The sequence below is a fragment of the Coenobita brevimanus genome, chromosome 84 (assembly GCF_032717465.1).
Source record: "Coenobita brevimanus isolate Jiangsu-jjx chromosome 84, ASM3271746v2, whole genome shotgun sequence".
Classification (NCBI taxonomy): domain Eukaryota; kingdom Metazoa; phylum Arthropoda; class Malacostraca; order Decapoda; family Coenobitidae; genus Coenobita; species Coenobita brevimanus.
Window position 1 is genome coordinate 29363504 of NC_137037.1, and position 16993 is coordinate 29380496.

Sequence of the window (16993 nt, forward strand, 5' to 3'; positions counted from 1 at the left end):
AGAAATCTGTAGTAAAGACATAGAGGAACACAAAAGGTTAGGGAAATACGAGAAAAGCAAGACAAGACCTCTAAAGGTGACTTTCCAGAGTGTAAACACTGTGGAAGAGATACTAAAAAATGCAAAGAATCTTAAGGAAAAAGAGGAGTTCAAAAATGTATGGATAAAAAGATGCCTAACATAAGAGGAACTGGAATTACTGAAAGAGAAAAGGGAGGAAGCAAAAACAAAAAATGAGGGAAGATCAGAAGAGAAGAAGAAATTTTTTTACAAAGTAATAGGATTGCAGGTACGAAAGTGGTACACAAACAGGATGGAAGAAAAAGGAGGAAGGTAGTAGAACCATGTCATGACAAGTATATAAACAAGATGATAAAGTTGATGTTCTCAAATGTGGATGGAATGGTATCTAAATTACTAGAGATGAATGATTATGTCAGAGAAAATGAACCACAAATAATATGCCTAACTGAAACAAAATTAATACCAAGGATATCAAATGACATACTAAACTTAGAGGAATACAATATATGGAGAAGAGACAGATATTTTTAAAAAGGAGGAGTAATTATAATATTAACTAAGAAAAATCTAAAAGTCAAGGAAATAAAACTAGATATACCATCACAAGTAAAACTGATTGCAGTAGAGATCGACACATCTGAAGGTAAAGTAATTGTAGCCAATTTGTACATGCCACCCAGATCAAACAAATGGGAAAGAGACGAATATGAGGACCTGGGAGAGAGTACAATTCAGAGTGTAAGATCATTGCTACATAAAATGGAAGAGAAATCGGAAAGAATTATACTAACTGGGGACTTCAATACAAATATAAATTGGAATACTCTAGATATAAATAGCCAAGAAAGCTGTTGGGACCAAAAGCTCCTGGATCTTGTACAAGAGTTTTTCTTAACGCAACATGTGAGGGAAACCACCAGAAAAAGAGGACTTGATGTACCTTCAGTGCTAGATCTAATATTTACAAGGCAAGAAAATGATATTGACAATTTAATATATCACCCTCCACTCGGCAAAAGCGATCATGCAGTACTAAATTATAACTTCAGGATAGCATATGACATAGTAAACAGCAATGATAGTTACAAAAAGAGCCTAAACTATAAAAAGGGAAATTATCAAGACCTAAAGAAGTATTTCTTAGAAGTTGATTGGGAAAATGAGCTTAGAGGACAAGATTTAAATGCTGTATATAAAAAATTTTGTGAATTTTATGAAACAGGAGTCCAGAAGTACATCCCACAGCACAAAGAAGCAGATAAAAAAATACAGAAATGGTTCAATACAGAATGTAAAAAATTAAAAGAATGAAGAGATTTGTTGTGGAATAGATACAGAAGACACAATAGAGAAAGAGCGTATAATAATTACAAACAGGCAAGAAACGACTATACAAGAATAAGGAGGGAAGCCCAAAAACAGTTTGAGGAGGATATAATAAATAAAAGTAGTGATCAACCAAAGCTGTTTTACAGCTATATCAGAAGCAAAACTAAAGTAAAAGATATAATACAATCCATTACGGACGAGGGAATCACTTATACACAAGAGAATGATATTTGTGAAGCACTAAATAAGAATTTCCAATTAGTTTTTACAGAAGAAAAAATTTTGAGAGGGACTATGTTTAACACGCATGTCCACACATACTACCAGATATACAAATAGCAGAAAAAGTAATACAGGAGGAGTTAAGTAGATTAGACAGAGGAAAAGCAAGTGGTCCTGATGAAATTTCATGTTGGGTATTACAAGAATGTGCAAAGGAGTTAAGTAAACCATTATTTTTAATTTTCAAGAAATCCTTGAGTCAAGGTAAACTACCTGATATTTGGAAAAAAGCAAATATTGTCCCCTTATTCAAGAAAGGAAATAGACAAAATCCACTCAACTACCGACCTGTATCACTGACCAGTGTTGTAAGCAAGGTATTAGAAAAACTTATAAGAAAAGCTTGGGTAAACCATCTAGAAGAACACAGTATGATAACAGAAAGACAGTTTGGTTTCAGAAAAGGAAAATCATGTGTTACTAATCTGTTGAGCTACTATGACAGAGTAACAAACACAATACAGGAAAGGGAAGGATGGGTGGACAGTATCTATTTAGATTTCAAGAAAGCTTTTGACACAGTACCACACCAAAGACTTTTATGGAAACTGTACCATCAAGGAGGAATTCTAGGCAAACTGTTTTGTTGGATGCAAGACTTTCTCATAAAAAGAGAAATGAGGACAGTACTAAGAGGAAACTACTCATCATGGAAAGAAGTGACTAGTGGAGTACCACAGGGTTCAGTGCTGGCACCAATCATGTTTTTAGTGTATATAAATCATATAAACAGTAACACTGGAAATGAGAGCTATCTGAATATGTTTGCAGATGATGCAAAAATACAAAGGAGAATTACTAACACAGACTCTTGTAAAGAGCTACAAGAAGAATTAAATAAACTTCATGAATGGAGTAATACATGGCAAATGGAATTCAATGTGGACAAGTGTCATGTAATCAAGTTTGGTAAAAGTGGAAAAAGACCTGATTGGGATTATATGTTAGGAAATAAAACCCTATACACATCAGAAAGAGAGAAAGACCTAGGTGTAATTATCAATAACAGACTATCTCCGGCTGAACACATCAGCGAGAAGGTACGGAACATGTATACACTGCTTGCAAATATGAGAATAGCATTCACATATATAAATGAAGACATGCTAAGAAGGATAATAACAGCATTCATTAGACCAACCCTGGAATATGCATCAGTAGTCTGGAGTCCTCATCTTAAAAAGCATATAGACAAGATTGAAAAAGTTCAAAGGGCCGCTACAAGATGGACACCAAGCTTAAGGGACCTAAGCTACGAAGAAAGACTAAATAAACTGAATCTACCAATTCTACAGGAGAGAAGGAAAAGAGGTGACATGATAATGCTATATAAATGCATATCAGGAAAGGAGAAAATAGACATAAATGATTACTTAACATATGGAGAAGCATCAGCAAGAGGACACTGCAAAAAACTGCATAAGAAAAGAGGTGATAAAGACGTAAGGAAATTCAGTTTCCCAAACACAGCAATTGATCAATGGAATGCACTACCGAATGAAATAGTGTGTGTGCCAAAACAATTCACAAATTTAAGGATATGTACGATAAATATGGTTTAAGACACGGGACAGTACGAGCTTGACCCATTCCTGTAAAGATACAATTAGGTAAGAACAATTAGGTAAGAACACACACCTCACTTGGGCCAATACATGCTATTCTCAATATAAATAGTGTACATACACATTTTCATTACCTTCATAGGTAACAGTAGCTTTAAAAATCTGCATTTATGTTTGTATTCATACTCAGATTCAGTAATATTATTTCCTACATTAATAAGTTTGGTGTTTGATTTTCCTGAACATTTTCATAAGTATCATAAGAGACAGACATAAAGACTGACAGACGAACACTCTACCCCTGGCCACCATGCACGCTCTCCTTCGACAGAGAGGAGCCGGGAAAGTAATGGATTACATCACTGTAGGATGAACCGAATTTTTGTTAATGGTGGAAGAAGGGAAAGTAAGATAAAGGCAAACCCCATGAGAAAATAATTGCTGAACTATGCTGCTATAACAAAACCGCGTACAGTGTGAACGAAATCAAACATCATGAATTTAAACTAATAAATTAGCTCCTGACTTGTCCGTATGCGTCTAGTTGTGACTTTACTTAGTTTTGTTATCATTGTCGCTCAGGTTTATCTCTAATCATTCAAAAGGCACATAATTACCATTATAGATATCATTCCTTTAATAAGTATCTGTATAATCCGGTATCTTACAAATAATTGAGGGGCTTTGTTGGAATACAAAATCAATTTGGTGCACGGTCAAACACGACGGGAATTGACCAATCACCGCCCTAGCTAGAGCATCGGGCAGTGTTACCAATTCCATCTGTTCTCAGTTGGCAAAACTAGTGCGTCAAACTCCCTGAAACCGACTATAGTCAAAATCAAAGTAGACTCATATTTCAAAACCGTTTTATACACTGCTTAAGCTTAGATTCTTGTTGGTAAAACAAAGTAATATAATCTGTTTTACGAGCTTAACGCCTTTAGTTTGTGGGGTGCCAGACTCGACGGGAATAAAACAATACACAATCTTTCTATAATCTTCCTTAATGCCACATCATGTCAAGCTACTTCATTTTAACCATCTCGTGACATGCATCACTTTTCAGCTTACATGTTCTATCATTTTACAATGCTTCGCACCCATGTGGCTTATGAAACCTTATACCTGAGCCACACCACTTCATAATCCACCTCTCACCTTCTGTCACATCACCTTAGGCTGCCTCTCATTTAGTGCTACCTCACTTTATGTTACCCTACCGTATGCCACCTCATATTCCACTCTCCCACCTGACACCCCCTCTCACCTGACACCACCGCGGGAGTCGTCATAATTAAGTCTGTGGTCATGATGGTACCATGCGATGTGCAGGGCCGTGGCGGTGGGCACGTCTGACACTCGGCACTGCAGCTCCATCGTTGACCCCACACGGTAGAACTTCTCACCCACCTCCACACCACGCTCGTCCAGGATCTGTATGGACGCCTCTGTAAAGGTACGAGAGGGAAAAGGGTTATTACTACTACTAAGAAGAACAAGAACAAGAACAAGAAGGCAGATTATAGGACGAGAGAGAAGACTAAGAAGAAGGCAAATGTGAAGAAGTCTGCCTCCATACCACAGTCCTCCAAGATCTGTATGAACGTCTCGGTGGGCAGAGGAAACGAAAAAAAAAAAAAAACATGAATACGAAGTAAAGGAGAGAGACAGATAAATACTGATAAGAAAAAGATAATGGCATTCAGTTCATGAGACTAGGTACCAAAATTGGGAGAACAGGAGAAATACAGCACTCGGGGGGAGGGGGGGAGTATCGCGCCATGTAATGCGTTAGGATTCCGAAACACTATCGACGGAATGAACTATGATTATATATATATATATATATATATATATATATATATATATTTTTTATGCGAGGAAGAAGGAACCAAAGGCCATGAGCCCGCAGTAACAGTTCCCTCCAAGAGAAAAACAAAATACAATAGAGAGCCAAATTCAAGATCCGATCATTTTGAGATGCCTGGACACACTGCGTTTGAAAGACTGGAGATCATAGGCAGGAGGAAATACAGACAGAGGGAGACAGTTCCAGAGCTGACCTGTTGCATGAATGAAAGACTGGGAGTAACGGTTAACTCTTGCATTAGAGAGTTGGACAGAAAAGGGATGAGAGTTTGCTGCCAGACGGGTGCTACGCGCCCGTCGTAGAGGTGGAGGAATGCAAGCAGACAGTTCAGAGGAGCAGTGACCATTAAAGTAGCGATAGAAAAGAGATAAAGATGCAACAGTGCGGCGAAGAGACAGAGGTTGAAGGGAGTCAGTAAGAGGAGGAGAGTTAATGAGACGAAAAGCCTTTGACTCCACCCTATTGAGAAGAGCTGTATGTGGGGAGCCTCCCCACACATGAGAAGTTGTACTCCACACAGGGGCGGATAAAACCCCTGTATAGAGTCAACAATTGTGCAGGGGTAAAGAAAGAGCGGAGTCGGCTTAGCACACCCAATCTCTTGGAAGCAGATTTTACAAGAGACGTAATATGATCTTTCCAAGATAAGTCCCGAGTAAATGAAACCCCAAGCATGTTCAAGGATGATGCAGGATTAATCTGAATATTATTAAACATTAGTGGGTATACCTGTGGAAGATTTTGTCGGGTTGATAGGTGTAAGAACTGAGTCTTAGAAGCATTAAAGACAACCATATTATTTTTACCCCAGTCAGAGATATGAGCCAAGTCAGACATTAGGTGTGCCATAGCCTCATCCCTTGTTTCTTGAAGTAACTGTTGAGATGGGCGTTGCGGGAACCGAATGGAAAGGTGAGGGTGGAGTCATCAGCGTATGAGTGGATAGGGTTAGATGTACAGCTCAGAAGATCATTGATGAATAAAAGGAAGAGAGTTGGTGATAGGACAGAGCCCTGAGGAACACCACTGTTGATAGATCTAGGAGAAGAACGATGGCCGTCTACGACAGCAGCTATAGAACGACCAGAAAGGAAGCTAGCGATGAAGGTACAGATAGAAGGATAGAAACCGTAGGAGGGCAGTTTGGAAATTAAAGATTTATGCCAGACTCGATCGAAAGCCTTTGAGATGTCAAGTGCAATGGCAAAGCTTTCGCCAAAGTCCCGAAAGGAGGATGACCAGGAGTCTGAAAGGTAGGTGAGAAGATCGCCAGTGGGCGTCCCTGACGGAACCCATACTGACGATCGGAAAGAAGGTTGTGATAGGAAAGATGCCTTAAAATTTTTTTATTAAGAATTGACTCGAAAACTTTTGAAATACAGGACGTTAAAGCAATTGGACGATAGTTGGAGGGTTGGGAGTGGTCACCCTTCTTTGGGACTGGCTGAATGAGAGCAAACTTCCAGCAAGAAGGAAAGGTACAAATTGACAGACAAAGGCGAAATAGTTTGCCTAGGCAGGGTGTAAGCACAGAAGCACAGGTTTTGAGAACAACAGGAGGGACCCCATCAGGCCCATATGCCTTGTTAGTACTGAGGCCAGTAATGGCAGAAAATACATCAACTGAAGAAATTTTAATGTCAGCCATGAGGAAGTCAGAGGGGAAGTGATGGAGGAACAGCACCGGAATCGTCTAAGGTGGAATTGGAGGAGAAAGTCTGTGCGAAGAAATCTGCTTTATCAGTAGAAGAAATAGCTACAGAACCATCAAAGTAGAAAAGAGGAGGGAAGGATGATGAGGTAAAGTTGTTAGAAAGATTTTTGGCAAGGTGCCAGAAGGAGCGGGAAGAATTCGAGTTGGAGAGTTGAGAGCATTTAGTATGGATGAAATTATTTTTAGTAGAGCGAAGAACAGACTTAGCACGATTCCGGGCAGAAACGTAAAGATTATGTGATTCAGGGGTGGGTTGGCTCCGGTACCTTTTGTAGGCCTTCTCCTTGTTGCGGACAGCATTAGAACAAGCGTGATTAAACCAAGGCTTTCTTGCGTTAGTCAAAGGATATGAGAAAGGAATGTATGCTTCCATGCCCGAGAGAATAACCTCCGTAATGCGCAAGGCACACTCAGATGGCTCACGGCCATGGAAGCAATAATCATTCCAGGGAAAATCAAAGAAGTACTGCCTGAGGGCCTCCCAGTCCGCAGCTCCAAAATGCCAGAGACGACGTTTCCCTGGAGGGTCCGCAGGCCGTACTGGAGCGATAGGACAGGTTAAGGTAATAAGGTTGTGACCGGAGGAGCCCAACGGAGAGAAAAGATTAACAGAGTAAGCATCATCAGCCGTTTGAATGTCCACTGTAGGACCGGCCTACCCCTACCGAAGTGAGGAGGATACAGCCAATGAATCTCTATCAAATGGCTTAGGCTCTCTAGTAGAGATTGTATGTAGGGTAAGAAGTGCTTGTAAGTGTAATTGTTCTGTTGGAGTGGCTTTGGATGTGTGTGTAGTCTGTGAACCAAGTGTAATCGGCCCGCGCAAGCCGACTGGGTGCAAGCATACTTTATAGTATGCGACACTGGTTCAACCACAGCACCCCTGATGTCCGCCAAAGTAGTACGTGGCCAGAAGAACGCTCCCAAAGTTTATTACCCTGGCGGGGCGCGAACCCTCGTTCTTCAGTGTACGAAAACGCACACTTTACCACTGAGGCTCCATATATATATATATATATATATATATATATATATATATATATATATATATATATATATATATATATATATATATATATATATATATATTTTGGGAGGGAACCAGAAGGCGAAGTACTTTTTCTGTATATGGTGGATGCAATGTTACTGGCAAACATGGAAACAACAACAGCACCACAGCAGGGCCTGACAGGTTACAGCAGCGTATAATTATCCGCCCCCGCCCCGGGGATGCTCGTGGACGGGTATTGTTTTCACACTGTTTGTCTGTCTGTTTGTTTGTTTGTCTGTCTGTATGTCTCTTAACAACTTTACGTGAAAACTACTGGTGCGATTTTGATTAAAATTACAGGGATGATGAGCAATGACCATCTGATCACCTGATTAAATTCTGCGCCAAATTGGGCCGAAGTCCAGGTTGTAGGCCAGACAAATGTTTTTTAATATATATTTTTTCGCCATAACTCCTTTCAAATATGTCATATCGACATGAAACCAAAACCTAAAGGTAAAATCTTCCTATAACATGCATCATTACATCATAGGGGTCACCCCCAAGATAGCGGTAAGGAGGGTTAATGTCAGGTGGGTTGGGCCTAAAATTCCAAAAGGGCATATATTCGTAAATTTTCAACCGATTTACTCTAAATTTGATATATGACATCATAAACTAGATATCCTGCTGTGTTTATATGTCAGCTCTAAAATGACTTCCGGGGACGAGTTTGCTGTGCCCTGGCACCGCATCTTGTTATTGAAGGGATGGGGGGTCAGGCGAAGCCTTAAAGACATCTGAAAATTTACTCATCAGGAGACAAACACGAGAGGACTAGAATCATTTCAACATAACAGCTGTATCTGAAACAAAGCGACAGATCTGAACCCGGTAATAAGTGACCTGTCCTCTCACCACAGTAATATGTAACGTTTTGAAACAGCTAATAATACAGAAAATCACAGAGTACGTGAAGAGATTCAAGCATTTCTCTCTTATTCCACTTAGAATTCATTTATCTTATAATATGGATGCACAGAAAAGCTTTTTTTTTTTTTCTTTACTTACAGCATTACCATGCTTCATTCTATGACGGCTGCTGTACATTTGCTATGACTGTCATTTCCCTCACATACATTTAATCTCACTTTGTTATTAGTGCATTCCAGTGGCAGAAGAATTAAAATACATTAAGAGGATTTTCACAGTCCAATGCAGACACAAACCCACGGGTAAATATTATTATTAACTGAATGTTACGACTTGGAACAGACACTGAACTGCTTTAGCGAAAGGATACAACAGTTTTATGTTTAAATTTACTGCTTAGAGTGAAAGGATACAATGGCTTTATGTTTAAATTTACTGCTTAGAGTGACAGGACAGTACAATTTTATTACTGACGTAACTGTACTGCCTGGGGTGGAGGGATACTATTATTTTATTTAAGATTACTGCTTGTACAGGGCAGATACTATGGTTTTACTATTATCTTTCATTTGTAGTGGAACACAAGAATATTTTGTTTTTATTGTGAACAATACTGCTTGAAACAGACTGATAATAGTTTTTATCAGCATGCTGCTGCCGGGTTCATCATTACTCAGCACAGCTTGAGGTTGGTGTATAGTATGCAGTAACTGGGACACCCCTCGATGTACTACTTTGCAAACAATACACGCCTGCAATAAAGGTCAAAGGTTTGCACTGCCCTCCCTCACTCCCTCTACCAAATTTGCCCTTCATCAAAGCTTGTGGATGTCTTACCTCAGTAACCATGCTATCTTTGGGAATATGAATATACACATACAATAAGCCTATGACGAGGGCCATTCGTACCGGCTGTCAAGTGTCAAAGTCTCGTGTCCCTCTCCCTCAACACTCCTACCCCACCCTCCCGCCCCAGTGCATCACAGTTGTGAATGTCATGTGTCTGTAAAAAAAAAAAATACACGCAAATAAGCAACCAATGAAGCTACTGAAAACTATCAATCAAACAACATCCTTCATGAACCTTATCACTCATTTACTCCATAGTGCCTTTCTGCGGGAAACATAATTCACCCAGCTAGATGGTCATGGCCTGTTTCTTTACTTCAATACCGACACAATATACAACCCACAAACACCTCCATGACCTCATAACACCTCTGTGCCTTCACAGGAAAGTAGCCCCTCACATCACAAAACACCTCATGCACCTTACTCTTAGACTGCAAACCTGTGAAATTATCTCATTAATGGTGTGGAAGAAGTGGCCTGATTCCTACAGTCCACTGGGTTCACTGGTACTCACCTACGACCTGGAGGTGTATGGTGCGTATAAGGGGAGGATGGGAGGACACTTGACACTGGTAGGTACCCTCGTCGCGTCTCTGCACATACCTAATGCGCAGTTGCCAATCCTCAGGCTGTGTGAAGATTAGGGAGAACCTGTGGAATTGTACAAAGGAAATATTAGGTTAACAATATGTTAGGTTAGATAAAGAAAAAAGGAATGAAAAATAAATGGTTAGATCCAGTGAGAGTAGATAAAAGAAGTTAATCAAGGTTTGGTGAGGAAAAGACATAGTCATACCTGGAGGAAAATACATTTATGTAAGGGAAATTAGTCCACGGTCAGGTCAGATCGAGACAGTAATCTATCTATCTATAAAGCTAGGCTGCTTCCTCCAAGGAAAGGGAGGTAGCCGAGACAGGACGACACACTCTCAATTTACTCATCCACTCAAACACATTCATTCACATCTTAGCCCCAAAGGGAAGAAGGGACAGATCCTCACCGCACCACATCATATGAAGGTCAACTGCGCAGTGCAATCAGTGACATCGGAAGCAGGGCCCGACAGCAGAGCTGGTTTACCCCTGCCACATCATAATGGATCCATCCCCTTACCCGCACCTGACCTGATCAACTGATCAGACAAAATGTGGGAGAATATGCCTTTAGGGCTACGTCATCATTTATTCATTCAGAAATTCTCTCCAGTCATTTCTATCATGCACAGCCACTCTTCCTTGCTCAACAGACATCCCTCTTGCATCTAACACTCTCTTCACACTGTCCATCCATCTCATTCGTGGTCTTCCTCTCAGCCTTACACCTCTCACATCAGATCTAGTTACGGTATCTTTTTCATCAATCGCTCATTATCCATTCTTTCCATGTACCTAAACCATCGCATCACCCTCTGCTCAACTCGATCAGCCATCTCCTGAACAACTCCAGTTCTTCGCACATCATCATTTCTCACTTGATCCATACGCGTCACTCTACACATACTCCTCAGACACCTCATCTCCATTACATTCAAACTTTTCCTCTCTGCTACACTCATATTCCATGTTTCAGCCCCATATAACGCAGTCGGTACCACAACAACCTCATACAGCCTTCCCTTTACATCCATTCTAAGCAAAAGACATCTAAACACTTTTTTTCATTCCTCCCAGCACCTTTCCTACTTCATTCACTCTAGACTTCACTTCTGCATCTATTCTTCCATCCACAGCAACATGTGATCCTAAATACTTAAAACACTCTTCCTCCTCAAGCAATTCACAATTTAAAACTCTATTCCTCCTCCTACCATCTACCGACTTCATACACTTCATCACTTTACTCTTATTCTCATTTACTTTCAATTTCCTCCTTTTCATAAACCCTTCCAAACTCCTCAGCCAATTATCTCAATCTCTCCACTGAATCAGCCACAAGTGCAGTGTCATCTGCAAACAGCAGCTGCTTCAGATTCCAATCTCTACACTCAACATTCACCAGACTCAGACCTCCCTCTAACACTCGTGCATTCACCTCCCTTACAACACCATCCAAATAAATATTAAACAACCAAGGCGACATCACACATCCCAGCCGCAGCCTCACTCTTACGAGAAACCAATCACTCACAGTATTTCCCAGTCTTACACACGCTCTACTATTTGCATAAGAACTTTTCACTCCTTGTAGTAACCTAGCATCAAGTCCATACAATCTTAAAACAGTCCACAAAGCCTCCCTATCAATTCTATTATACGCTTCCTCTAAATACATGAACGCCCAAAACACATCTTTAGCTTTTGCTAAATACTTTTCACACACCTGTCTCACAGCAGACACCTGATCCACGCATCTCCTCCCTCTCCTAAAGCCACGCTGCTCATCACCAATCACTCCCTCTGTACCTTCTCTAACTCTTTTCTACACCGCGGGCATGTTTACCAATGTTTTGCGTGTCCCGAGGGGTTATTCGGGCTCCAACAGACTCTCAAAAAATATTTGCCAAAAATCAGTTATTAGTCCTAGAAAATTAAAATTAAATATGCTTATGGCACATACCTTCAGCTTTCTCCTGGAATGTTTGTTGAGCCTTCGTCTGTTACCGTAGGACTTGTGGAGACCTCTGAAGTTGGGTAACGAAGTCTCCACTTTACACTTCCCGACAACCCGTAATATGATTACCACAGCCAGATATAAACACTATAAACACTACTCTATGATTTTCAAGTAGTTTGGGATCCATACTCCAAAAAAAAAAACACTGAAAGCAATGGAAATTACGAGCACGTCTGATCGTCGCACTTGCGCTAGTTCGCTCTAGGCACTCTGTCATTTATTATTCATAAAACCCCTCACACTTTATATTTCTATTACTATGTCACACTTATATATATCTGGAGTCTTTCTCCATAAGTTTCCTTCAGTCGTATTAGTTTATTGTCACTGAAGTCATTCAATTTTTCATTCAGTAAAATACGTAGAGAGCCACGGATTCACTTTCACTGTTATAACATAAATTATTTGTACTCATATTCTTATATTACTAATTACTTACATTACTATTTACATTTTCTATTCTATTTTCAATATTTACCCTTCAACTTTACTTACACTATGTTATTCACTGTCACTTTCAGTAAGATAAAACTATAATACACTGTTCAATCATATGTACTGAACATCCATTGCTTTCACCTGCTATTTACACATTATTTCCAAATTATTCTGCTTTCACACTTGCACTGTTGAAATTGCTTCTGGCTGTGGTAATCGAAGAAGCAGGTAACACAGAGGGGAACCTGGCACTCAGCGCGCTGCCAAGAGGTGCGTTTGTGCTCAGGTGTGCGGCGGGTGGTATGTGCACAAACCTGAAACCTGCAAATCGCAGCCTTCCTTTTCCCTGTGGCAGGCATAAGCTCAAGTCTGTGCCGATCCATATACGCCCTCTGCTCAAGTCGGTCGGGAAGTGTTACTGGATGGCGCCTTGGAGTTGCTGCTGTCACCCTACCATATCTTTCCAGCAGCTGCTGGACACAAATCCTGGCGAACAACCTCAGGGAGAAGGACTTGGGTGGCTTGACCTTCATCTTGTACAGGATGAAGGCGTTCAGCATCGTCATATCTATGAGATGCAGAAAAACTTTCCTGTACCACCTAGTATTCTTCCTGAGGCAGTCGATCTCACCAATCATCATGTCGGACTTGTCCACCAGCCGCATATTGATATTATAGTCCAACACAGCATCAGGTTTCATCACAGGTTCGCCTGTCCTACGGTCGACCTTCCCACTGTCTGTCATCTCCCCCTTATGTATGGTGGTGAGCATGTGCACGACCCTCTTGTCATGCCACCGTATTGCCAGCATCTTCTCAGATTTGCGTTGGTGCACGTCTCCACGCTGCGAGGTTCCTGCCTCTGGGAATTTGGGGAAGTGGGCACGATTACTTTTCACAGTGCCGCAGGAGCCAATGCTGTGCTCAGAAAGGTATTTGGCAAGTTTCGGTGCTGTATAGTAGTTGTCTGTATACAGCACATGATTCCCACCAAAATACTTTTCTAGGAGCACTTTCACTACACAGCTTCAGAAGCCAAGGGGGTGTGTTTTATCCAGATCGACAGTGCTGGCTGAATATATGACGAAGTCAAGGATGTACCCCATCTTACAGTCGCACAGTACAAAGAACTTAATTCCAAAGCAATGGCGTTTGCTTGGAATGTACTGAACAAACCGAAGACGTCCTCTGAACAAAACCAAGGATTCGTCAATGACAATCTTCTGAAAGGGGTGGAAGAATGACATAAACTTATCCTTCATTCTGCTCAGAATCTCCCGGATCTTCCAGAGTGGGTCGGTTTGGGAAGGTACATCGTTGTCGGCAAAGTGCAGGTTTCCCATGATGTTCCGGAAGTGATCTCTGGCCATGTACTTATTGAAGGTGGGTGAGGGTAGTAAGGGGTCCATGGACCAGTATTCTTCCAACTCATGCTTCTTGGAGTGTGGCATGAGAAGCATGAGGGCAAAGAACACATACAGCTCCTGCACTCCCAGCATGGACCACTGTTGCATCTTGGCTGCACCTGTACCACTTGCAGCACGTTGTGATTCATACCTGTTGGTCTCATCACATATGTGCTGCATGACTTCGTCATCTAGGAAGGCCAAAACGTAGTCCACACACTCAGCATTTTCGTCAATAGTGAAGGCAGGCTGAACTCCTGAGGAGCTCTCATCAAATAATAAATTTTCAGGCACAAAAACTGACCCTTCTGTCCACGCAAAGGCGTCCAGGATTCTCTGTCGTGGCGGTGTAGGGCGGGTGGTGGTGGTGGTGGTGGAGGTTGGCTGTGAGGCAGATTTATCTCGGTCAAGGTCACTCGCACTGACCCTAGGTTGCCGTACAGCACTAGCAGCCCTTACCCTACTAGCTACACTACTTTTCACTCTCCTCGATTTACCTCTACCTCTACGGCCTGCCTTCACTGTTGATGCTGGTGGTGACTCCGACGACGAAGACTCCGGAGATAACTCAGCCGATGATGATGAAGAAATGAGTGAAGTGGGGCTTGGGGAATGGGGAGGTGAATGCACTCGTGACTCATGGCGGGCTGGGTCACGTGGGGGCATTGTTCTGGGGCTAACACGCCACCTTTTCACTCCCTTCCCAAATTCCTGGCCTTGCTGCACTAAAGGCTCCTTTCCCTTGGAGCTAGAGACTACTTCCGACACTGAAGCACTCGTTGTAGCAGTTTCTGGCATGATAACCTCACCCGGCTCATCACACGATTCACCTGAATCATCAAAATCACTGTCCATCATCACCATGGACAATTCTGCCAATTCACGTGCCACTGCAGAGTCACTAAGGCCTTTCCTGCTTCCCTCACTACTTTTCTTAGGGGTAGAGGTCATGGGGCCCTTTGCAATGGGCGCAGAAGCGGCAGGAATGGCGGGGCACGAGTGCGACATTGTTTCACTACAGTGGAGGACAAGGAACTAAATGCCGCGGCTTATCTGAGAAGGGAAGGGTTGACAATGACACTTAGGCTGACTGCTGCAAACTTACATGCTAATTTTTTATAGGTAGAAAATCTCGGCAATACATAAAGAACTAGGTAGTTCCAGGTGAATGTAAATGTCACTTAGGCTTCTCCCTTCCTTTCTGATATATATTTTTATTACAGACATCGATTACAAGGCATAATTCAAAGGGGAAATTACCGTGGTAATGTAGCGAATGAATGCACATGAGGTTTTGTCAGGTGATAATTAGCCAATTCCTGGTGTATAACATTATCACTTACCTGTTTTTTTGTATAAGTATAGGGCATAGGGCTTATTTCAATGGATGAAATCTGTGGAAAAATCCGGGGGAAATTTGCGTAGCGCAGCGCGGCATGGAAGGTGAGAGGACAGGGTAATGGAGGGCAGGTAGGGAGGGGAGTCATGAAGGGGGTAAAATTGCTAAATTGTCAACAATGGATGGGAGTACAGATGAGATTTGGAGTGCTGACTAGTGTTGGACATTGGCAGTACTGATAGATGATACAAGCCACCACTTGAGAGCCCAGGATAATTCAAAATAACACAGAATCACAAAAGTGACGCCCTGCGGTATGATCCATTGTGGTCGAGCGTCACGAAAGAGACGCCCCACGGTTAAGGGGTTAATTAACACTACCATATCCCTTACCAACAACACTCAACAGACTTATACCCCTAAAGCTAGTACATTCATATTTATCACCCTTACCTTTATGCAATGGGACCACACAAGCACATGCCCAGTCAACTGGCACCATACCTTGCACAAAGCATACATTCAACAAACTTACTAACCAATCAACAATGGTCACTCCACCACCTCTCAGGAATTCCACAGCACACCCATCCATACCTGCAGCTTTCCCTGTTTTCATTCCTTTACTGCCTCCTACACTTCCTCCCTCTTGATCAAAGAATCATTCAGTTCCTACATGACATTTATTCCTTGCACCCTTCCATCTGCCACAATCTCAGCCTCCCTTTCCTCCTCTACATTTAACAATCTTTCAAAATACTCCGCCCGTCTCAGTTAACATCCTTCCATCCTCTGCTTTTACCTGCTTTTCCTTCCCAGACTCTCCCTTTCGCACCCTTGTCATCTCCTTCCAAAACATTTTCTTATCCTGTTGAAAATTCTCAGTCAACCGCCTACCCCACCTCTCATCTGCTGCCATTTTAGCATCACACACAGCCCTTCTCGCCCTATTCCTCTTTTCCTTTTACCTCTCATATGACACCTCATCCTTTCTCTGCAGCCACACTTCATATGCACATCTCTTCTCAGCCACAGCCATACTTACTTCCTCTCACCACCATTCACTTCCCTTTCTTACACCACCACCCACTCGTCTCACACCACACACCTCTTCCACATGCCCCACCACAGCACTCTTAAACAACTGTCATTCCTCTTCCACAGTGTCATTCTCCTGATCTTTCACTGAGTTCCACTCATCTTTCAATTTCTCCTGATACTCTATCATTTTCTCTCTTTTATCCAAGTCACTCACTTTCAAAACCTCCCTGCCACACCTAACTCTCCTAGCTCTCACCCATCCCTTACCTTCTCTCAACTTTCCCTTCACCAGGTAGTGGTCAGACATACCTCCACCCTTCCCTCTCAAAACTCTCACATCCAACAATCTTCCTATTACATTCCTGGAGACAACCACATAGTCCATCAATGCTCTATCAACAACCCTTCCACACTCCTGTCTCACCCATGTATACTTATGAATATCTTTCTCCTCAAACAAGGTATTTCCAATCACCGTCTCTCGCTCAACGCACATCCCTATCACTCGTTCCCCATTTTCATTTCTTCCAGGCACACCATGCATACCAACTACAGCTTCAACTGCTACATATCCCACTCTAGCATTCAGATC

The 16993-nt window shown here is 41.9% G+C and overlaps 1 protein-coding gene across 1 annotated transcript in view; it reads right to left on the minus strand.

Moving 5' to 3' along the window:
- Window positions 1-16993, minus strand: part of LOC145410113 (cell adhesion molecule DSCAM-like) — a 172570-nt gene that overhangs the window by 51039 nt on the left and 104538 nt on the right. The window contains exons 5-6 of the mRNA XM_080280312.1: window positions 10078-10214; window positions 4471-4651 (exon numbers count right to left, since the gene is read on the minus strand). Coding sequence (XP_080136438.1) covers window positions 4471-4651; window positions 10078-10214 — 318 coding nt within the window. The remainder of the gene's footprint in view (window positions 1-4470; window positions 4652-10077; window positions 10215-16993) is intronic.